Source organism: Cervus elaphus, chromosome 5, assembly GCF_910594005.1.
Source record: "Cervus elaphus chromosome 5, mCerEla1.1, whole genome shotgun sequence".
Lineage (NCBI taxonomy): Eukaryota > Metazoa > Chordata > Mammalia > Artiodactyla > Cervidae > Cervus > Cervus elaphus.
Window position 1 is genome coordinate 10,844,500 of NC_057819.1, and position 24,786 is coordinate 10,869,285.

The 24,786-nt window shown below is 40.6% G+C and overlaps 1 protein-coding gene across 5 annotated transcripts in view; it reads right to left on the minus strand.

Moving 5' to 3' along the window:
• HECTD4 (HECT domain E3 ubiquitin protein ligase 4) overlaps positions 1–24,786 on the minus strand; it is a 166,681-nt gene that overhangs the window by 26,021 nt on the left and 115,874 nt on the right. For all 5 annotated transcript variants that reach the window (XM_043901667.1, XM_043901668.1, XM_043901666.1 and 2 more), the window contains exons 38-55: positions 24,416–24,497; positions 22,699–22,901; positions 21,737–21,872; positions 20,763–20,945; positions 19,850–20,014; positions 19,281–19,450; positions 18,253–18,368; positions 14,971–15,074; positions 13,409–13,570; positions 13,143–13,291; positions 12,668–12,747; positions 10,007–10,170; positions 7,497–7,734; positions 6,593–6,729; positions 5,991–6,117; positions 4,236–4,373; positions 2,512–2,648; positions 441–601 (exon numbers count right to left, since the gene is read on the minus strand). In XM_043901667.1, the coding sequence (XP_043757602.1) occupies positions 441–601; positions 2,512–2,648; positions 4,236–4,373; positions 5,991–6,117; positions 6,593–6,729; positions 7,497–7,734; positions 10,007–10,170; positions 12,668–12,747; positions 13,143–13,291; positions 13,409–13,570; positions 14,971–15,074; positions 18,253–18,368; positions 19,281–19,450; positions 19,850–20,014; positions 20,763–20,945; positions 21,737–21,872; positions 22,699–22,901; positions 24,416–24,497 (2,652 nt within the window). The remainder of the gene's footprint in view (positions 1–440; positions 602–2,511; positions 2,649–4,235; positions 4,374–5,990; positions 6,118–6,592; positions 6,730–7,496; positions 7,735–10,006; positions 10,171–12,667; positions 12,748–13,142; positions 13,292–13,408; positions 13,571–14,970; positions 15,075–18,252; positions 18,369–19,280; positions 19,451–19,849; positions 20,015–20,762; positions 20,946–21,736; positions 21,873–22,698; positions 22,902–24,415; positions 24,498–24,786) is intronic.

Sequence of the window (24,786 nt, forward strand, 5' to 3'; positions counted from 1 at the left end):
TCCTACGTGTCTCTTCTTGACTCGCTTTAGTCTTTAGACTTTTTCCACACTCTTCAAATCTCCAGACGCGTTTCCATCACCCAGTGACAGCCGAGCACCCATGGCTCAGACCAGGGGACACTAGATCCTGAGCCTCTTCTTCCTAACCTGCTCTCTCACTGTTATCTTTACTAGCTGCCGCTGACTTGCTCAACTTTGAAAGAAAAGTCTTCTTTGTCAACGATGAATAGCACATAGCAAATAGACAAAACACAGTAAGTGGATTTCTGTGACCTGCTTAGAAAGAAGGGCTCAACTTTACCTATGCTTTTTCAAAAGAAATTTTTTTGCCACACCACGTGGCTTGTGGAATTTTAGTTCCCTGACCAGGGATTGATCCTGAGGTCTTGGCAGTGAAAGTGCTGCGTCCTAACCACTGGGCCGCCAGGGAATTCTCTTACCTGTGAATTTGGAGGTTGGTATTGTCCAACGTGACGAGCCCATTGGTGGCAGTCCTTCTGTAGCCTGCGGGTGGCCTTTCCAACATATCAATAGGGTACCAGTATCGGACCAGCACACCTTCACTTCGGAGGTACGTTTCTACCTGAACCAGTTCATTGACCTACAACAGAAAAAAGAAATGTCTATGAGCACTGGTTTGTTTCCCAATTTTTAAAATACTTATGTATGTATGTGTATACGTACTAAACTTTTATAGAAGTAAATGCTAGTTGCATGTCATTTATTGAGTCTAAAATGCTAGTTTCATGTCATTTATTGAGTCTAAAAGTCCAAAGACACCTGGATAGTGTGTTTAGTTTCTTCATACCAGTTGGCAAATTTTAAAAAATTGTTATTGGAGTATAGCTGCCTTGAGAATTTTAATTGGTACAATAAATTCAAGAACTCTAATGTAACCATGAGTCAAAAATTTAAAGAGAATAGTGCTATATTTCTGTAATAGTTCAACATACATTGTTGCCAGGTAAAATTTATATTCATTGGCTTTATGTTAATTTTATAAAAGCAGAGATTAGTCTGATAGCTTTATTTTATTGCCAGTAATATAAAAAAAGTAAGCTCATGCATGTGCACTCTGGATTCCAATAGCAATGTAATCTTTCTTTGTGTGTGTTAGTCATTCAGTCATGTCCGACTCTTTGTAACCTCAAGGACTGTTGCCTGCCAGGCTCCTTTGTCCACGGGATTCTCCAGGCAAGAAAACTGGAGTGGGTAGCCATTCCCTTCTTCAGGGGATCTTCCTGACCCAGGGATCGAACCTGGTCTCTCACATTGCAGACAGATTCTTTACCATCTGAGCCACCAGGGAAGCCCCATCTTTATTTAGGGATTACTATTATATTTAAAGTAATAACAAACACTATTATTACTTTTTAAAGTAATAATTCTGGTATTTCTTAAGTAGTCTGATTCCCTTTGTTTTAATCTGTATTTAGGGATTACTATTAAAACAAAGGGAATCAGACTACTTAAGAAATACCAGAATTATTACTTTAACAAATTTCTATTTTTGTAATTTTCCTGGCACACATTTCCACTGCTGAAATATATTGTCAGTTACATACTTTCTGATAACCAGTCAGAAGTTTGTATCAGAAGGGAGTGGGAGATATTACTGATGGAATTTTCTACTTGAAAGTTCACCTTAGTAAACCACCAGTCAATAGCTTCTCTTTAAAATGTCATTGATTTAAATTATGGTCTGGTAAAATGGAGTCAGTTAAAGATGTAAAACCTTTCATTTCAAAGCATCAGTGATAACTAACATTATCTCTATCTGTAGACAGACAGATAACAAAGTTTATCTATGTGGTGATAGCTACTTCTTTATCTGTGACTTCTAGGCTTGATCTGTGCATTATTTCTTTGTTTTCCTGCATGGGAAGCATAAATGCAAGCATATATATGTAACCTAAGGATCACAGCCTTCAAACAGGACTCTGTTTTCAAAAGAAAGCTTTGGTACGGCCCTTACTCTCTTCTATTCCTTCTCCCCTGCCACCTCCACCCCCTTGAGAGGGTTCTGCAAAGCTGAGAAGAAAACAACTGATCTAGTTTAATACACACATTTTATAGATGGGGAAATCAAGGCTTGTGAGAACCAGTAACATGATGTGATCAACAAAACGATTTCTTTGAATCTGTATAACAATTGTGACAATGACAGATCATCCATTCAACAAGGCCAACAGGAGAGTTCTCCCTTGGAACTTGGTAGATATAAGGCAGGGGCAGATTGAACACGGCTGATGGAAAAAATCCCCCCAAAACCCCGCAGTAGCAGTGTGGTCTGAAGTTACGGACAGCACTGAAAGTTAACAGCTTACACTCTAACATCAGCTCTGATCTGGGCCCCTGAGAAACTCTCAGGCAAGTCATCTGGCATGACAGCACTCAGTCTGGTTTCTTTATCCTGACTCTGAAGAGTAATCTATCTGTATAATCACTTTTTAAGGTACTTGGAGGCCTGGGCATGAAAGTCTCAGTGTATATAAAAGGGTGTCCACTCACTGAATCAACATCTAAGACAACTCCATGAAGCCCAAAGGTTTTCAGCATCCCTCGGATAGCAAATTTTGGCAGGGCAGTTCCAACAGTGCTGCTGGCTACGTTATTGCTGTCTGGAGAGCGGGTTACTACCGTGAGACCTGAGGAAGGAAGAGGGGAGAAGATTTTTCAGGAGCAAGTAGCATTAACATGTTGGGACCCTATATATTTTAGGGTACAAATAACTCTCCAGCATTTACCTATACCCTCAATTTAGTCATAGCCCCAAAGGAACACAGCTTAGTCTGGAAGATAATAAAACAAAGTGCTGTGAGAACTCTGGCAATTCAATAATAAAAAGATAAGCCAATTAAAAAACAGGCAGAAAATCTGAATAACTATTTTTCCAAAGAGAAAAGATATGCATGAAAACATGTTCAACATCATTAGTTTTTAGAGAAATGCAAGCCAAAGCCACAGTGAGATACCACACTTCACATCCATTAAGATGGCTATCATCAAAAGACAGATAATAGTAAGTGATGGCCAGGATGTAGAGAAATTGGAATCCTTATACGTGCTGATGGGAATGTAAAATGGTGTAATCACTTTGGAAAACCATCTGGCAGTTCCTCAAAAGGTTAAACATAAAATTACCATATGACCCAGCAATTCCACTTCTACATATATACCCAAAAGGAATGAAGACACACACACACAAAAACACGTACACAAATGTTCAAAGCAGCATTATTCACGATGGCCAAAAGGTATAAATCACCCAAGTGCCCATCAATTGATGAATGGACAAACAAAATGGGGTATTATCCATACAATGGAATATTACTTTGCCATAAAAAGGCATGCGCTACAACAAGGATGAATTTTGAAAAATAATTCCATGTGAAAGAGGCCAGACACAAAAGACCACACATTGTTTGATTTCATTTTTTATGAAATGTCCAGACTAGGCAAATCTATAGAGATGGGGAAGTACAAAGTAGATCACTGGTTGCCAGGGGCTAGAAGGAAAGCGGAATGGGAGTGGTGAGAGTACAGGATTCATTTCAGGGGATGAAAATGTTCTGGAATCAGAGGCAATGGTTTGGAGGCTGCACAACTTTGTGAATATACTAAATCCACTGAAAGGTATACTTTAAAAGGGTGAGTTCTATGGTCTGTGAAGTTCTTCTCTCAAACAAATAGGAATCAAACAGAAAAGTATATGCCTACCCCTGCCCATAAGGTTCTGATATTTTTGTGAAAGTCTAATAACAAGTGGTTTTAGATTCTTTTTTTTGTGTGCTTTTCTGTATTTTTGTTTCCTCAAAATCTGCAACAGATTTTAAATCAAATGAATATAGACCTTCTATAAAATTCTAAAAAGCACAGTACAACTACATATTCATGGTTCATTAGCTGGGCAGCCAGGATTAAGCCTGAGAGGTCTATCTGCAATCCTCCAGCCATGCCCCACTTCTCTGTCTTCAAGTGTTCTGTCTCACCCTGCTCATGCAAGAGGTTCTGGGAAAATGCAAGAGGCCCCTAGAGGCCAGACAAGCATCCAGTTTCCCCACCAGGGAGCCAAGGGCCTCACAAGGGAGAGCTCAGGAGAGCTCAAATCACTCAGAGTGAAGAGAGTCACCCTAGGAGAACCAGCAGCTGCCTGCTCAAACTCATGTGTGGGAAAACTCAACTTCTCATTTCAGGGTAAGTTTCAAAGAGGAAGGAAAGGGGGGAAGCAAAACCTTTTCGAACTTTATCAATCGTGAACTTGTTCGCTTCATCTTTAATGTCTTCAATGGTGGGAAGATAAAGGTCTCTTGGGATGCCACCATTCTCCTCGTAGAGGAATTCAACCGTCTGCCGGGCAATATCCACCATGCCTGAAAGACAGAACAGAACTGGTAACCCTCCAGAGAGCACACGATCTTCAGTCAAATCATGACACTGACTCGTACCCATCATGAAGACAGAAGGGGAGTTCATGGGAGTAGGCAGCCTTTTGGGAATGGTAATTGTACAGTGTCTATCAAGTTTAAAATACTCAATGCCCTACTTCTAAGAAACTCTCAAATCTCTCCCACAGAAACACAAGCTCAAGTGTGTAAAGGTACAGGGAACACTCCCTGTAGCACTGTTGGGAAGTATAACCAGAAAAAAAAAAAAAAGGAAAGAATGAACATATTCACCTTAAAAATGATTGTACATTATTACGCAGTCATTTCATTTTAGTTAAGTCAAGAGAACAAACTACAGGACAAATGGAGAGGAAGAAGAAAGTGAGGGTAGTGCTGTATCTTTTTCTTACTTTATACATTCTTGTGCTGTGTTTGATTATTGCTACAGCTGACACAAGTTGCTTATTTAAGAGCGACAGGCAGCTCCATCAGCTTCTTCTATCCAGTACTGAAATTTGCTCTGTTCCTCTTTCTCAGTGGGAGAAAAAACAATAACAAACCCCACCCCCCCAAAACACACACACACATACATACACACATACATATACTGATTAGTCCTGGCACTAATCTCAGAAAAAGGAATTACTCAGTTATCACTGGAAATCAGGGATTCAGTGTATTAGTTGGTCAAGAAATAAAGGTCTTTTGATGGTTTTTCTCCTTATTTGTTCCTAGTCTCAGTCAGGACGAAAGTTAAAAGAGAAAGAGCAATACTGTCTCCTTACACCATCTCTGACTGCCATGATGATGACAGAAAACCTGATCTGATGGTCTGAGGGAAGGGCAGTTGTGCCTCTTAGAAAAAGGCATTTCTGCATCTCACAAAGCAGGTGTTTCATAGATTAGAAAAAGTCTTAAAACAGAAATCAGCTATCTGCATTTAAGACTCACTGATAATTCACTGACTGCAGTCAAATTCCGTTGTATTCTATGTGCCCAGTGGACAAAAAAATCTCACCATCATCATTACCGTGACATTTATTTTTGGTCAGACTACATGGCATGTGGGATTTCCAACCAGGGATCGAACCCGTGCCCCCTGCAGTGGAAGCTCAGAGTCCTAACCACTAGGCTTCCAGGGAAGTACCATGGATGCTTACTATGTGCCAGAAACTGTTCTTAGGAGCTTTATCTGTGTCAACTCTTTAATTTTTCATACCATTATAGGTCCCATTTGAAAGGTGAGGGAAGTTGAGAAAGGTTAAGTAACTCTCCCAAGTCATAGAGCTGGTAATAGCACAGGCATTACGTCAGAGCCCAAGCTATTAACCATCAGGCCATCCAGCTTCCTGGTGTAACAAGGCCAGCTTCATTCTAACAGCCCATCAACTCAAAATACTGAGCAGAACTGACAAGCAAAGAAAAGCCTGGCAAAGAAAGCAAAAGACCACAAAGTTCAACAAAGGCCCAAGAAGAGGACACTATTAAGTCTGGCCCAACTTTAGATGAGCCCCTCTTTTCTGATTTATTCCCTGAGTTTCATGTAAACACATATCTTCAAACCATGAAGTGGGTTCCATAGGGAAATATAAAGCACCAGACCTAGTTGTAGAGCACCCTTTATCTGGTCCAGTCCTGATTTCCGCTCTGCTTCGTTGCGGAACCGTCTTCGGATAGTAGGAAAAACCTTGGTCTCCCAGGCTTTCACCAGCAGGGCGTAGTGGTCCTCCTGGAAGGTGAAGGCAAATGTGAATGGAGAAAGAACACCTTGTATCCTTCCCTGACTTACTATGGCTTTCATCCCTGAGGTCTTCAACCCCCTCAAATGCCAGTGGCAGAAACACACCGTGTGGACCACCAAACTAACTACACCGTCAGAGGCTAGGGGAGGCAACAGCTGGCTTGGGGTGAGCTCTTCCTTTCCCTCTAAAGCCATATAAACACTTCACATGATCCCAAACTTCACTGCTGAATTACCATCACAGTACTTCTTTATCCAACATCCAGATTGCTGCTGGGCCATGGAGCCAAACAGATACAGTTATTGATACGGGGTTTAGAAAAATGAATACCCCCAATTACTGTCCAAACACAATGATATAACTGAAAGCATAAAGACTTCAGTTTTGCATGCTCAGATCAAAATATTCCTCATGGCTTGTCTTCATCACCAGGGAGCTACGCGACCACTGTGGGTCTCTTACCTGTGGGATGTCATCGTCGTCATCGTCATCACTTTCATCATCTGCAATGGGGGGCGGGTGGGGGTCTGGGCCAGAGGTGATGAAATTCTCATAGCTGAGCTCCACTTTATAATGACAGGAAGTGTCACTATCATATTCTGTAACAAAGCACAGTAACAGTGAATTCTAGGCAAGGGCATATGAACTCATCCATGGGCAGACCAGATTCTCTTAATTTGTGAGATATAAAGACTCTTAGTCCTTAGAGGAATTTTAAACCACAGAGTCAAGGAATAACTAGTCTACAATTTTGTCGAATCCTAGAATAGTTTATATGGATATAATTCATTCAACTCAAAGACGACTTTGGAAGGTTCTTCAACAAGATAAAGAATTAAACAGACTCTTGAAACAATTTTCAAACCAGTATCCCAAGGACCAAATATGGCTGCAGACATCTCATTTCTTGAAGCTCATTTTTATTCAATCTTATTATGAGACTTTTCAAATAATCAGGAATGTTTTTAGTGCACACCTACACATCTACCACTTAGATTCCACAATTAACATTTTATTATTCTTTGATGGCTTCTGTTTTAAATCAGTTTAAAAATGATTAACATTTAAAATTAGGAGATTTTATATAAAATTCTGTGGTTCTTAGCTGTCTCATAAAAAGTGGACAATCTTTCAGGCCTGCATTTCCATGTGGCAATATTCTGTTGGTTCTGAGTAGCGGCACACTTCCTCTAGGTGGGGGATGGACTCTCCAGACCACCAGGCTTCCTCCTGGCTCCCTAGTTTATCTGGGCCTATTACCCCATTACCAGTGGGCACTGGGGTATATCCAAGCTAAATGGGTTTATGGAATTAACATCATTCGCATTTCCAGGAAGCAGGTGGACCCTGCGGGGAGGCAGCTTACGTTGCTGAGCAGTGGCTACGGCAGCAATTCGGCATGGTGGCCCGTGAGTGCCCGGGTCTGACGCAATACTGGTGCCAGCATCGTTATCACTGTCAGAGGCCATGGCAAAGGGCAGGGCCTCGAAGTTAGCGCTGATTTCCTCGGCCAGGTCAGTGCACAGGTCGGCAGCATTGCGGTGGGCCTGCCCTTCAGCATAGGCAAATGGGCGGGAGCCAAAGTTAGCACGAGTCTTGGTGTTCTGGAAAGGAAACCAAAGAAAGAACTTGAAAGGAGTTAGGTTACTTATGTGTTCACTTTTAACACCTCCAAGTGGACTTCATTCACTGTCCCCAGCTATGGAGAGTCTGTGACCCTGGCAGAGGGGCTGGTGCACCCATAGACCCTGGTGCTTCGAGCTTGGCAAGGCCGCCCTGCCCCTCACCTCACACTCACGCTCTTTGCTATTCAAGCTCAGTGACCTTTCTTGTTTCTAACACTGTTCCTTTCTACTTGACACCACTGCACATGCCATTGCCTTCACCTGCAACATTCTTTCCTCCAAGTTTGTCCATTTAAACCGGTTAAAATTCCAGATCTGGCTCAAACATCATTTCTTCAGGGTAATACAGATGTGACCAGATTGGCTTGGTACTTGCTTCCCTCAAGTCTATGATTTTCAATCATATTGTGATGATTAATTTTATATGCTGACTTGACCGGCCACAGGGTGCCAGATTAAACATTGTTATTGCTTGTGTGTCTGTGAGATTAACATTTGAATCGGTGGACACAGCAGGTCCCCAATGTGAGTAGGCACTATCCAATCCATTAAGGGTCTGAATAAAACAAGAGGTGGAGGAAGGAGGAATTCAACCCTTTTCCCTTACTCCTGCTTGAGTTAGGATATCTCACTCTGTCTTCTCTTTTCTCTTGCTATTGGACTGAGACTGAATCAAGCCATGCCTCTCCTGGGTCTCTGGTGTGAAGAGGACAGTTCGTGAGACTTGTCAGTCTCCACAGTAACATGAGCCAATTCTTCAAAAGAAATCTCCTCTTCCACCTCTGTCTACATACACACACACACACATTCTTTCTTTCTCATATATATATATATATATATATATATATATATATGTACACACACACACACACACACACATATCCTATTGCTTTTGTTTCTCTGGAGAACCTTGACAAATGCCTAGTGTTTATTAGTTTGTGATTATAAACACACACACGCACATGTATTTATGTGAATGTTTGACTAGTACCTGACTCCTCCAACTGGATTTAACTGCACAAAGACCATATCTTTTTTGCTCATTGTTACTGTATGTCCAGAGCTTAGCATAGTACTTGAGATATAGCACTCAATATAGGTGCTCAATAAATAAATATTTATTGAATGAATAGAACAGTCTGCCTAAATTATTGCCATCTTTAATCAATTCACTGAAGAAAGAGAAAAGATGCTATCAGAGACGTGGTACAGGGGCGCAGCCTACAAGAACTTCTAAGTCATTCTAAGATTTGGGCTTTCACACTATGTGATACAGGATGTCACTGGCCTGTTGAAAGCAGAAGAGTAACATGACCTAACCAAAATTTTTAAGGGATCACTATAGCTGCTGTGTTGAAAAGACATGTAAAAGGGCAGGAACTCAGGGGATGGGAGGAGAGGGAAATATAGGAATACTGTAACATGCTACCCAGAAGGTGAGGGTGGCTGGGCCATCAACTAAGTGGTCAGATTCTGGATAAATTTTGAAGGTAAGTCAACAAGGTTTGCTGACGGACTGGCTGTAGAGTGGGAGGAAGAAGAGGAATCAAGAAAGAGGCCAAGGTTTTTAGCCTTAGCGACTGGAAGAAGGGAGCTGCCATTTCCTGAGACAAGGCAGGCTAGGGAAGAAGCGGGCTGGGGGTAGGGCAGAGTTAGGCTCAGTTTTAGACATGTTAACTTTGACATGCCAGTAGAATATCTCTTTCTATGTTGTCTATGCTACTGAAGATTTGTGTCTAGAATTTAGGGTGATATCTGGACTGGATATAAGGATGTGGGAGCTACCAGCATGTAGTAAGTAGTAATGTCCCATAGAACATTAGTTGTTTATAGGTGCTCCTTAAAAACAAGAGTTCCATGATTCAGTATAAGTGTAGGGATGCTGGGTTAAATAAAGTTTAATTTTTAAATCTTTACTGAAGGATACCTCTGAGCTTTTGGTATACTAAAGCAACCCAAGAGGGTCATGTTCCAAACTTACTTAACCACAGGCTTTTTCTACTGGTGCTGGAAGAACACTAGTGTCCCTTGCCTTGTTGTTTAGGAAAGATGGCCAAAAGGAGATCAAAGCATTTAAGCACTCAGATTCAATGCAAAGGAAGGACCCACTTCTTCAGGTTTTTTGAGGTTCTGTCATCAGGTACCACATACTATGTCAACCAGGCTACGTCTAGTGTCTTTAATTTTTCCATTCCTGATGGAACAAATTGCTGAGGAGAATTTGGTGTTCGTTCCCAACAAGATAACCTGCCTTTTTCTGAATATGAACCACCGGCCACATCCCACCCGAGACATCTTCGAGATACGGTGAGAGGCGCTGCCCACAGTATGTGAAGTACACACGGCCCTTGGCAGGCTGCCCGGGTGGAGGAGGCGTCCCCTCGGTTCTCTCCCAGCCAATCCCTGCCACGTCACCTAGGGCAGAAGGAGACAACACTTTTTTTTTTTTCCTTTTTATTGACTATTAAACTTCCAATATGTAACTGGCATGTGGTCACATACCATTGACTATCATGGTTTTTATTTATTCATGCCATCAGTTACAGTTGAAAAAGACATGGAATGCCTTGTATTGGGCTGGCCAAAATTTCCTTTGTGTTTTTACATAGATGTTATGGAAAAACCCAAATGAATGTTTTGGCCAACCCAATATTTGGATATATATAAAGTAACATAGTTTCCTTATTGGTTCAGATGGTAAAGAATCCACCTGCAATGCAGGAGACCCAGGTTTGATTCCTGGGTCAGGAAGATCCCCTTGAGAAGGGAATGGCTAACCACGTCAGTATTCTGGCCTGGAGAATTCCATGGACAGAGGAGCCTGGCAGGCTGCAGTCCATGGGGCCACAAAGAGTCAGAAGACTGAGCGACTAATACTCACTCACTCAAAGTAACACAACAGAAATAAACAATTTTAAAAAGAGAAATCAGAAACTGTTCAGAAGAACAAAAATAATAGTGTCTACATAGTTACTAATTACACATGAAATTTAACCTTTATTTTCCAGGCAGCTAAGACAAAAAGGAAAAACAATAGATATGATTTTTTAATAGAGGAATACAAGTTTTTCTCTTTTAACACATACAAGATTGCTTATGAATAAAGGTAAGAAAAGTAGTATTTTCTCAGCAAGTTTGCAGATGACTTAGAAAGGGTCTAAAAAGTATAATTTAAAACTCCACCTACAATGTAAGCTAAACATACATCATTAACTCATATTATGACTCCTTACTTATATTTATTTAAGGCATTTCTCAGGAAGTGAAGATAATACAAACTAAGCTGTTTTCTGATGAGACAGATACTGGGATGAACTTAGAGAACCAAGGGGACCATGTCCACCTTATCAGCACTACTATAGGCTGCCTCAGGCAAGCTGCTAGTGCACATAGCTTTACAATTAACCCACTGTAAACTCTCCAGTCAGGGCATGACGTTCTGTGATTCTGCTTTTGATCAGTCTCACAGGCTTTCTTTTTTTTTTTTTTGGCTGCACTGCATGGCTTTCAGGATCTTAGTTCTCCAACCAGGGATTGAACCAGTGCCCTCAGAAATGAAAGTGTGGAGTCTTAACCACTGGACTGCCAGGGAATTTCCAGTCTCATATGCTTTTGATACCACTAGGCTGGGTTTCCCAATGGCTGGGGAGTTGTCATTGTTCACCACGGCATCTGCAGGGCCTAGAAGAGGGCCCAGCACATAGGAGATGCTCAAAGAGTAACTGTTAATGAACAGACACTGAAGGTGTTGGTACCGAGGTTGGGATCCTGTTGTTAAAAGTAGGTTCTTAATTCCTAGTACCACACAGACACATTTCTCTAAGAAAAGTGTAGGCAGCATGCTTGCTTGAGGTCTGATCCAAAATTTTCTCAAAAACTAAGTATGATCAAACAAAACAATCACCTGTAACAAACAAATAAACCACCTAACTACAGGTCCCCTGCTCTCCCTACTCCCCAACCCTTTGTGCTTAAAGCACTTAAATACTCAGCAGATTACAGAGTTCTGCTTCATAGAGAGAGAAACAACCTGCCAGGAGGTAACTTTCCAAGGCATAACTTGACCATAACTGAAAATACCATGCTCACTGTAAAGTACAATTTAATAAGCAGCTCCCTCAAGGAAAAGTGATGACCAAATTACCCCTCAGACAGCTATAGGAAGTTATCCATCGGGCTCAGTGACTCAGGAATCCCTACCTAAGCATCTCAGACCATCTATCACATTTAATAATTTCAAGTTTCATCAGAGATGATGCTAAGATGTACTGTCTGAAAATAAGTCACCAACACTTTTGGCTGCTTCTAATGTCAAGAGGACAATGTCTGTATTATGCTACTTCTGGAGCAGTTAGGACTATTCCTCTACTATTACCAATCAAGTCATTATGTGGAGGCTGAAAAAGACGAGAGGAAAGATTTTCTCTTTATTGAACTGACTATGTGACTGAAACACCTGGGCAGATCTGCTGAAGCTGGACTGGATGTCTAGGCTACTGAGAGCAAAGTCTATAGCACATTGTCTTACCTACTGATAATAGATTTCTTGAGTGCTTCAAGGCAACTGGTAGGGGTGGGTTTTTTTTTTGAAGCTATTTATATGTTTGTTAATGAAAAGCTAATTAAAGACCAAACTTCAAAGAAAAGCAAAATCTCAGATTTTTCTAATGATGGAGGAATGACAATTAATGTGACTCCTAAGTTACCAATGGAGGCTTTAATGACAACAGTGCCTCATAAAATGATAGGTTCAGTGTAAACTAGGGGACAGCAATGACAAGTATTTCATTTTCTCTAGTAGACGGTGTCCATTTCCAGTTGCTGAGTTTCATTAATTTTGACCTATTCTGATCCAAACCTGGGAACAACTTAGACAAGGTGCAAAAAAAAAAAAACCTCCCACCATACTCACCAGGAGAGAGAGTGACATCTAATCGAACACTCTTCCACTGTAATAAACTGGAGCCATTGTAATGCACGGCTCGGCCATTGCTATTGAAAAAAAACAAGGAACAGTCAGAGACAAGGCTAATGGGCCAACACAGAGGAAGGTAAGCAGTGAATGGGTGGAGGAGTTTCGGTAGCAGGAGAGTAACTAGAAGACAAATGCTAAGAGCTCTTCTCTTTCATTGAACATGAGTATATTTCCAGCTGGTATTGTCTATATTTTTTAGGGTAGAGACTATAATTATATTACTATAGTTTTAAAATACCCACATCCATGTTGTTTGTTCTTTTTTTTTTTTTTTGCCACACTGCATGGCATCTTAGTTCCCTGACCAGGGATTGAACCCATGCCCCCTGCAGTGGAAGCAGAGTCTTAACCACTGGATAGCCAGGGAAGTCCCCATTTTTTTTTTTAGGTAACAGTGATAGCAGCCACTTACTTATGGAAAAGACAGGTGCCCACTGGATTAGTCCATGCCCCATCTCTTTTCTCTGCTTCTGTAGCAAAGCCAAAGGAAACTATTGGTCCAGTATCATCATCTGTATCTCCATAGGAAACAATTTCAATTTCCCAGTAGAAAGACGGGGCCTGAAGAAACACCAGGAGTGGGCAGACAATCAGAGGGCTCACCATGGGCCCTTGAACTTCCTTTCTCTCATATTTGAAAGACAGAGGCAGAAGACAAAGGGTCCTGTGATTTCTCACCTGAACGGGCAGTGGTGAGGTGGCGTAGATAAATGTGCCCCGGGGCAGACCGCCCCCAGCACTGGGGTCTGCTAGGAAGGTGACAGAAGTGAGGTGCGAGGAGAACATGCAGGCTCGGACAGGTGGAAACACTCGTGAGGGGCTCCATGTAATCTCTTTGGGCTGCATTGGGGAAAAACACTCTTATTCAATAGCATTGTGAACACAAAATGGAGATGTTGAGATTTCAAGTGACATTTTTTCTCATATATTTTTAACTTTCTTATTTTGAAATGACTTCAAATCTACAGAAAAATTATAAGAATACAGCAATTTTTGTATACTCTTACCTAGTATAAATAAAATTTTTTGAGATAAAATTCACATAACACGTAACTTGCCCATTTAAAGTGTACAGTTCAAGCATGTATATTATCTATGGTGAAACAGGTCACCAGCCCAGGTGGGATGCATGAGACAAGTGCTCGGGCCTGGTGCACTGGGAAGACCCAGAGGAATCGGGTGGAGAGGGAGGTGGGAGGGGGGATCGGGATGGGGAATACGTGTAAATCTATTGCTGATTCATGTCAATGTATGCCAAAACCCACTGAAAAAATAAATAAATTAAAAAAAAAATAAACAACAACAACAACAACAAAAACAAAGTGTACAGTTCAATGGATTTTAGTATATTCACAGAATTCTACAATCATCACCACAAACTAATTTTAGAATGCTTTTGTTCTCTTTAAAAGAAACTGTACCCATTAGAAGTTAATTCCCATCCCTCTCTCCTCCCAGCCCCTGGTAACCACCTCTATGCTTTCTGTCTCTCTGAATTTGCAGGTTCTGGACATTATAAGAAATGGAATCATACAGTATGTGGTCTCTTGTGACTGGCTTCCTTCACTTAGCATAACTCAAGTTTTATCCATACTGCAGCATGTGTTAGCACTCCCCTACTTTTTAAGGCTGATAATACTCCATTGTATGAATATACCCATTTTATGCATTCATTCATCAGTTGATGGACATTTAGGTTGTTTCTGCTTTTTGGCTATTATGACTAGTGATGCTAAGAATATTCATAGATATGCCAATATTAGACATGTTTGCCTCTTTTGCTTTTGCCCCTCAAGTGAAATTTGTTTTTTCCCTGTGAGTCTGCTTTCTCGTTTGTTTTATTCACTAGTTTGTTATAGTTTTTAGATTCTATGTATAAGTAGTATCACACAGTAAATGTCTTTCTCTGTGCCACTTTTGCTTTTTAGTCACTCTATGTATACTTATTAGTATTATTACAAGATGAACTACAGATCTAAAATTTTGAAAAAGTTTTCTTTTTTTTTGTTATTGATAATGCAGAAATTATTTACAGACTGCGGAGTTCTGCTCCTCTGCTGTAATCTTTCAATATTCGGAATGTCAAGTTGATGTGCTTTGACATTCAGAGATGAGAGCGTCACTGCAGAACTTATACCTCCAAAAGGCTCTGCAAACGCCCCTTCTAAAATCATGGATGTGCTGCCTGGCATTCTGAAATTCTCTCATGCTGAGTGCTGCAGACACGGCAGAGGGCTCACCTGTCTCCGGTCAGCCTGCAGCGGAGGCGGCGGGGGCCGAGCACAGTCCCGGTAGAGCATCCTCAGCCGTTCACACTGCACTTCCACAACTGCCAGCCGCTCTCCTGGAGAGGGAGATGTCGAAGACGTGCACATAAATCCTACACCTCTTTTGGAGTTGGATCCGAGCAATGAAATACTTACAGAGATTATTCAAATTCTTACAAAGAGCAAACACCCTGAGACATCTTTGTCTCCTACAAAGATGTAGCTCAGCAACAAAGCAACGCAGTCACGTGCATGGGCCCTGAGGTTGGGCCCTGGATCCAGAATCTGGTGCCATTACTTGATATTTATCATCTCACTGCCAACATGGGGGTAATAACAGTACCTGTGCCTCACAGGGTGGTTGTGAAGATGAGACAATGCAAATTAAAGCCTTTAGCCAAGTCCCTGACACATGGCCAACACTCAATAAATGAAAGCTATTATTATCATCTAATGAATGAAAACTATTATTTTTATCATCTAAATTGATTTTTTAAAAGACTATAACCTGCTAAACATCTCCCACAAGCAAAGCACAGGGCCAGATGTCGGAAAATAGAAAGTTAATATGAGCTGAAGTCCCTAATCTGGGAGGAGAGATAAGACATGTATATGCACACACGCATATGACGAAGAACATAGTGCAAGGCTGAAGTGTGTTATTATGTGACATAAGACACAAACATGGGCAAAGATGAGAGACAAACCAAAGAGGGAAGCATTACAATGGCCAAGTCTGTGGCTTAATTTATCCCAGATGAAGTAAAATAATAAGAGGAGTTCACTGAAAAATTTTTCACTTTAGAGAATCAATATATTATTGCTTATAAATTCTATGACACATTCATTTATGAAATTAAAAAACCTTGATACATTAAAAAATAAAAATCAAAGAACTCTTTCTCTTCTACACACTACTTTGAATCTCATGTAGTAAACAGCATTTCTTCTGAGCACAGACTCTAATTCTCTAGTAGGCTATAAGAACCTACTGCTGTGTTGGAAAGTAATTCAGACATAGTTTTTCTTTTTTTTTTTAAAAAATACAGGTAAACCAGCAAACTTAGGTACCTACTTTAAACCTTAAAATCCTTTCCGGTAATCCAATATGTGAGTTATTAAGGACTGTTCAATTTGACATGGATTTCCCTGGTGGCTCAGAGAGTAAAGAATCTGCCTACAATGCAGGGTTTGATCCCTGGCTCGAGAAGATTCCCTAGAGAAGGGAATGGCCACCCACTCCAGTATTTTTGCCTGGAGAATTCCATGGACAAAGGAGCCTAGTGGGTTACAGTCCATGGGGTGGTAAAGAGTCGGACACAACGGAGCGACTAATACTTTCACTTTCTTGACACAGGACACTATTTTACAATATAAATTGCTGTGTATAAGCTCATAGTCTTCTCTTTTGTAGCAATTAATAAGAACTTCCCATATGTCTCTTTCAACTCTTTGTTTCTATAGGGTTCTTTTCCACAGGGGAAAAAATGGGTTAGATGGGTTATTATTCAAGATATTTGCTCTAAATTATTATGATTTCTGGCTTATACATTAAGTACCAAAGTTAATTTCACAGAGTAAGATAAAATGTATTCTATTTTATTCTATAAAATATATAAAAGAGACCCAGAATGAGCCCTAGAGAAAAGCAACTGATTCATTCAGAAGGTTATATGTTTGCTAAAATCAGTCAAATAAGTCTTAGGATGCAACCTAAGCCAAGAATATTAAAAAAGCAGAAGTAGGGAACTACTTATGACACATACAAAATTAAACAATGAGCAAGTGTTTAGTCACAAGTAATTTCACTTGAGAAGCCGAGCAAGCAAGCTCCTTTTCTTTTGTTCTTGTGTCTCTTTTGGGGGGATCTCTCTGAGGCTTTTTAATGGTTGCTGGCCCCAGACAGCTATGCTTATTAAGGGAAGGAGATTTGAGAAGTAAAACAGATATAAAAATGAAGATGAATTAAAAAGCAAAAACAAACCAAAAGAAATCACTGTCACATGAAAAAGGACAAAAATTTAAGGACAGAAAAAATTAGAGAGTTACAGGAAAAAAAGCAAATAGCATGAGAAACAATAAATAATATAGGTAAGAAAAATGACCAAAAAAATAGATAAGATTAAAACCATTAAGGGAGGTAAAGACATCCATTTTTCCCTTAGTTTATGAAAACATCAGTACAAGAGCATTGGAGAAATGCTAATCTAATTGTGAACAATTATATTTAGAGTCCAACTAGATCCTTGAGGATAAAGGGTAAATTTTCACTCAGAAAATCTCAGGCCAACCATCAATGTACAAGAAATTCAAGAACAAAGAACATATTAAATTCAAGAACATATTAAATGACACCATAGGATATACAAAATCCAGACTATGGGAAACTCTTCAACAAGTAAGTTATAAGGGAAAAAAAAAAGATACTGAGGGGAATCTGTATTTAAAAGCAATTTAAAAGACAACAATGAATTACAATGGATGAACTCTAATTGGATTCTGAATCAAATAAACAAATGTAAAAACAAGTATGACTCTGAGAAAATTAGAAAGTTGAACACTGACTAGACATTAAATAATATTAAATTATTGTAAATTTTTTACATGTGAAAATGATATTGTGGTTTAAGAGTCCTCATTGAGATACAGACTAAAATATTTACAGATAAATAAAAGGAATACCTAAAAATCTGCTTAAAAATAATCCAGGAGGGTGCAGTGTAGAAGAAACAGGATTGGTTATGAGTTGATAACTGTTGAAACTAGATGATGGAAACATGAGGGTTCATTATACAAAAATAGTCTATTTTTGTATTTGTTTGAACTTTTCCATAAGCACACATACAGACACACAGAAACACAAACACATAAAGACAGATGTTAGTGCAAATTTCTGGACTCTGAATTCACATGTGGCCAGTGACAACAGTCAGAAAGTATCCATAGCCCTAAGGGCAGGTCACGAAGAATTCTAATACAGAAATGAAACCCACTTATTAATATGAATGGGGCAAAGAAAATACTCTGACATCATGGTCCTAAAGTTAAAATGAAAAATACTGATTTCCTAGTTGGCATATACTGAAGCTTTTTATTTACATTTGCAGATTTGGAATGAAAGTCTTCGTGTAAGTGCTGTGTCTAGAGCTTAGCTGTTGGAAGTGTATGTGAAAACAGTCAATATTCCATTCCAAATTGTCAGTGTGCTAACAAACCTCGACACAAAGAGTAGAAAGGAAAGCAACAGGTACTTACCAGCACTGCATTCCTGGGCTACTAGGTTAAGAACTTCAACAGCTGCTGGACACTGCTGTATGAATTCTTCACAAAATAAGCTGTCTTCTAAAAGCTGGGCCATGACCAGGCATGCTCTTAATGTTAAAAGATTTACAATATTTCAAGGTCATCAATGGTCATTCTCTAAAAAGCCGACTGTGAAAAACATTTCAATCAATTTTATCCACTAATTTAAATAAGGTTCCAACTCTCCATTCCTCTTGCTTTTTTATTGAGCTGCACTGGTTTGAATACATGTAACTAGCTTCTCTTTTCCCGCACAGTAACTGCTGACACTGCATGGACCATTGGAAAAGGGGGAAATGGTTGCCATCTCCCTGTATGAACAGACCAAGTGCCAGCTGCGAAATAAGCACTGTCTCCTAACACCTTTCCCTAAACTGTGCTCTGTAGGCAATATTAATGTTCCGAGAACAACAGGGATCCGAATGCTTGGGAAATCAGTATACTGATCTCTCTCACCAGATTCAAAACATATATTAGAACTTTCTCGCAAGTTTCATTGTCAAAAGAAACTTTTTGCTGCTGTATAATTGTAAATAAATGCGTTTTCTTTCCAATTCTGACACTTGTGAGCATTCCCTAATTTTCTCCTCAGCAGTTTGGAAAGTGATAGACCAGATAGGTACTGATGTGGTCTGAACTACTTAAAAAAGGGCCAAGTGACAGAAGACTTCCTGTGATAGAACAAAGCTCTTTGACCAAAGCAAATCAGTGGGGTCTATGCATGCACTTCATATACCAGTCATATTTTGATTGTTTATTTCCTTAGGGAAACAGCTAAACTTTATTTCAGAGCACAGAAGTTGGGGAATGCAACAAAAACTGTAGTAAACACAGCACAAGAGGATGGTTTCTGTTACTCAGTTTGGCATGAAGTTCATGCTGTGGACCCGGTTAAACCTGGCACAGAGGCCCATGGAGGACTTCCGTCCCTCTGGCCTGCTCCACCTCAGCACATTAGGGGGTCTCTGGAGGGCGCTCACCTTGTTCTTATTTCAGCCAGGAGCCGAACGACTGCCATCACAGGAGCTGACCCATCTCCTGTTGCAGGAAGTGAGGTATGAATAGAGAGACTTCCCTCCTGAGGAAGCAACATGGACTGGACTGCCTGTACTACCTTCTCAGTAATGGACAGTTTATGAAGAGGCAATGCCTGATGGCGGTGGGGGGTGGGCATGGCAAAAAGTTAAATTCAAGTAGTTAGTTTATAAGAAATGAGGGTGTTATTATCATCTGGAGTTAATTCTCAAAATTTCAATTAAAAAAAAAAATCACCATACAGAAAATTGCAAGCTAGACCAAAACAATTAAACATACAATATACTGTGGAATATTCCTCACCAAAGAAATGAATTTGGTCATTTAGGTAAGAATCTTCACATCAAGGTTACTACTAAATAATTACACCCAATATGTAAATACATATCATAAGTAAAATTTAAGAAAACCAAGTATTTGTGCTCAGGACTGTGCAGTGCACGTGCGTATCCTTCATTACAGGATGGTTACCATTTGCAGTGACATTTGAAGATACATTTAAAAATCACCTTACCTCTGATCTTGGAACACAAAGTCTAGACAATGGAATAGTCAGTGTGTCTGATGCTTGCGAAGTCTTTCTACAGTCTATGGGTGGGAATCTGACTGTAGCTATACCTTCCTGTTCGTTGATAGAAGCCACCACTCCGATGCTTCCTGATATTCCTCTACCTAAAACCTAGAGACACAGATGGGTTAGCACTACCTACCAAATCTGATGGTGTGAGCAGCGATCTGATGTGACAAGTGGGAGGAGTAAATCTACAGCTGTCATTATCGGCATTACAGCAATAGGTTCTTTTAATGCAGACGCCAAGCCCTGAATGTGATTTAAAATAATAGGTCCTAAAACCTTATATCAAGGTGATCACTGCTGCTGCTGCTAAGTCGCTTCAGTCATGTCCGACTCTGTGTGACCCCACAGATGGCAGCCCACCAGGGTCCCCCGTCCCTGGGATTCTCCAGGCAAGAACACTGGAGTGGGTTGCCATTTCCTTCTCCAATGCATGAAAGTGAGAAGTGAAAGTGAAGTCACTCAGATGTGTCCGACTCTTAGCAACCCCATGGACTGCAACCTACCAGGTTCCTCCGTCCATGGGATTTTCCAGGCAAGAGTACTGGAGTGGGTTGCCATTGCCTTCTCCATAAGTTGATCACAGTATGAAGCAAATTCAAGCCTCAATTCTAAAACACTCCCAATATTAACACCACCACAGGACATAAGGGTTTTAGCTACTGTGCAGTACTGTACTGATGTCTGAATAATCTGCAGCACTGTGTGGATGAGAAGCCACTTGTTTCTTAGCTTGAAAAAACAAGAATTTTTGTCCAACTGGGTGGATGGTATTTGTCTTACAGTTGATAGATGAATCAATGGACTTACACACAAGGGAAAGCGATGACTTGGGAAAATGGTGCCTGGTTACCTGGACCTCAGACCCGATCTTGATTGTCTCTTTGAAGCCTCCAAGTGCACACAGCGCAGCCACAGCCTGGCGGGCAATTCTCTGAAGTTTGGCGAGCTTTCTGCCACTACTGCTGCCATTTTCCAGAATGCTTTCTGCATATTTCCCCAACTGTGGAATGTACATCAGTGCACGAGACAGAACCTAAACATATGAAGCAGCCCACATGGCAGGAGTTAGAACTTTGGTCGTTTTGATACTAAGGGTGGTGCAGCGTTGACAACAGGGCCCCTGGACTAAGGAACTCTGGACACAGGATGGGTGCAGTAACGAGCAGGAATGACCACTGATGTTCTTGCCATATTGGTCTTATGTAATTGGACAAAACCAGAAATGCACAACCTTGAAATATGAGCAAATCAAACACAGTTAAAAAAAAAAACACCCTAAAATAAAGACAAAAATTTATCTGAAGAAAGACCATAATAGCATACCACCTACCTTGCAACACCCAATTACCTTTAGGATGTGTTATAAGGTGTTCATAAGATGAATGACTGGGAATAGGGAAACTGATGACCAAATTCTAGTTTTTGGGAGACTGGACTAGTTTGTCAAGATGAATTACTGAAGAGCTCAGGGTGTGTAAATCCGACAGAGACCTCCTTAACACTCACCAACTCTACTTAATAAATCCAGTAAACCAAGGATACATGACTTCCTAATGTTAGTACCGATTGAACACAAGCAAGGAGGAGAAACAAGGTGTGCCATTCTTCCCCTGAGAATACTAGCCTGCCTTCTGTGAAAGCAGAACTGGCAGTGATAGGAGATGTGGGTTAACAGAGTTGAAACCACTAAATCAAAGCAGATTTCAGGGGAAACACAAGTCTATCTGGCTGAAATGGGAACTCTCTCTGTTACAATGTCCCTAGCTAGAACAAAAAACTGACTTCTGTCCTGCTTCCTCCTTTAAGCAATAACAGCGTACTAACCTTCTCTGCTGTCGTGGTCCATATCTGAGCAGCATTTGACTCGGGTGCCATCAGCAAACTATGAAGCAAGGCAATCACCTCAGCGGCCATGCTGTTTGCCACGTGCCCACTGATGAAAGGTCGGACGGGGTCGGTCCTGCAAGTGTCAACAGGGAAAAGTGTCAAGGCTCGTGATGGTAAAGAAGCCAGAAGAGTGGCTTTAGACTTGGCACCAGATGGAAACATTTTCTAATTATGGTGGGTTAGCCAAAAAGTTGGTTTGTGTTTTTCTGCAAGATATTACTGAGAAAACTTAATAAACTTTTTGGCCAGCTCCATACTAGAAAAAGTGGATTTTGGTAACTTCCCTGCATCTGCCTCTGGCCGGCAAGCATAGAATCTCATCCAGACTAACCAAGGGCAACACGTGCTCATCCTTCTGTAAAGAGCTGGAATGGTGACAAGTATTGTTTGGATGAAGTAAAGGAAGCAAGGCCAGAATTTACTATTGCTCAAAAAAACTGCAGCTGGTGTTGGTGGTGGCCTTTCTCAGAAAACAGTCCTCCAGCTTCAGACGTGCATTCAGGCTGGAGGGCCCCCCTATTCATCCCTCACAGCATCAGATCCACCAAGTGAATGGTCATCACTGGTGGACCTGACTTTGAGAGAAACTACTACAATGGCTGGGTATTTTGAGCCTCACTTCCTCACTTCCAGCAGGTCAAGGGGAGGATATAAAATTAAAACCTTCAGGATTTCCCTGGCGGTCCAGTGGTTAAGACTTCTCACTCCCAATGCAGGGGGCATGGGTTCAATTCCTAGACAGGGAACTAAGATCCCACATGTGACATGGCGAGGCCAAAAATAAATACATAAATAAAAATAAATACTCTACAAAATAAAATTAAAACCCTCAAAACAAGCCCTTCACACAGTAAGTCTGAGAAGAGAGTAGACAGCTTCTACCCTAGGGAAGGCTTTACCTGGCGAGTTCGGAGTTCCTCTCTCGGCAAATGGAGGTTTGGGCAGTCTTCTTCTTGTCCCCTGTGGACAGCCCGCTCACGGTCTCTGGGTTGAGGGACTCCACAGGTGGCCCAACACTGACAATGAGGCCTGACTGTGCCCACTTGGTCGCTTTTCGCAGAGCAGCTGCCGCCTCTTCTGTAATCACCTCACAGCAGCCACCCTGGGGGTCAGTTTAAAGATTCTCATGATATTCTTTTCACTCTTATGTTAAAAAATCCATGTCCCCCAATCTAGGCTCATTTTTATAGATGCAAATATTAAAATATGAGAACTGCAGAAAGTTAAAACTCCACAAGCATCCCTTGTCCTCAGTCAGAGAGAGATCATTGCTAGTCTGCCAGAAATTTTTCCTGCAGATTCTGACATACAGAATCATAGGTCATGCTACATGCAGTTTTGAATTCTTTTTAACAGTTATCAAAACATTGTGAATTTTGATCATTGATATGAATCTGATACCATAAAATATCATGAATATCCATGTCAATATAGACATATCTGGCTACTTTTATGGTTGTACAGTATTTCGTTGTTGTTGTTTAGTCACTAAGTCATGTCCGACTCTTTGCGACCCCATGGACTGTAGCCCGCCATGCTCCTTTGTCCATGGGATTTCCCAGGGAAGAAAACTGGAGTTGGTTGCCATTTCCTCCTCTAGGGGATCTTCCCCACCCAGGGATCGAACCTGAGTCTCCTGCGTTGGCAGGTGGATTCTTTACCGCTGAGCCACCGGGGAAGCTCAGAGCATTTCATCAAATGGGTGTAAAAATTTCTTTAACAAATCCCCTATTTATGGGTACATGAGTTCTATTTTATTTGTTACAAACAGAACTGCCAAGAATAAGCTTGTCTCTGGATACTTGAAAATGTCCTATTTACCCTCACCTTGGCAATAAAGGGTATCATCAGTCTTAACATTATCAGGGTGATAAGGTAAAAATGACACAGTACTAATATTTTTTATTCTTTCCCTTTATTTATTTACTGTGTAATTTGTGAGACTGGACATATTTTTAATGAGCTATTTGTCTTTATTTCTTATTATCCATTATTATTACTCTTTTAACCTTTCACCCTATGATCACTTTTTAACTATTTTTACGCTGTAGAACTTTCTTAACAGAGCTAAGAAAATTTCTAAGTCAAAATCAAGAGTTCTTTTCCATATTTTAATATTAATGATAAATTGATCTTTTTTAATTTAAACTTTTTATTTTCTGTTGGGGTACTAACAATATTGTGATAGTTTCAACATGGGTAAACCTATGGCTGATTCATGTTGATGTTTGGTAGAAACCAATGCAAAACAAACTGTAAAGCAAATTACCCTTAAATGAAAACAAAACACAATACTGTGACAGCTTCAGGTGAACAATGCAGGGGACTCAGCTATACACACACAGGTATCCATTCCCCCCTAACTTCCCTCCCATCCGGGCTGTCATATAACATTGGGTAGAGTTCCATGTGCTATACTGTAGGTCCTTGTTGGTTAGATGATAAATTGATTTTGACTAATCTTCTTGAAAATAACCTCAATGACTTCAATTTCTCACCCTGCTTCTTTGTGGTAACATGAATGTTTTTTAAAAAATTTCTCCCAAAAACCTGAAGCCTGGTAAATGTTCTCAACTGTGGTTCTTGTTGGAGCAGGTTCCTCCACATTGGGGTTACCTTCGTCATGTCTCGGTCCATTTTCACAACTTTCTCCATGTTGGCACCAGTACCAAGTCGGAAGGGCCGTCCTTCTGAGCTACTGAAATGGGAAGTCAGAGAGAGGCAATGATTTTACAGGATGGTCACAGCTGGGGACTGCAGGCCATGAGGCAACCTGGTAATGGTCAGGCCACCACACATGTAACAAAAATCCACAGTAAGACTCAATTTTTCAAGAGGAAATGCTCTTTATTGCTCAATTATAGCACATTTAGGGATCAAAACAACAATTTTTTTAGAGTTATAATGATAATTAAAAGCCTGTGTGAAGATGACAAACTAAGTGACAAGCTGATCCTAAAATAAAGAGAAGGCCAGGCCCTTGGGAG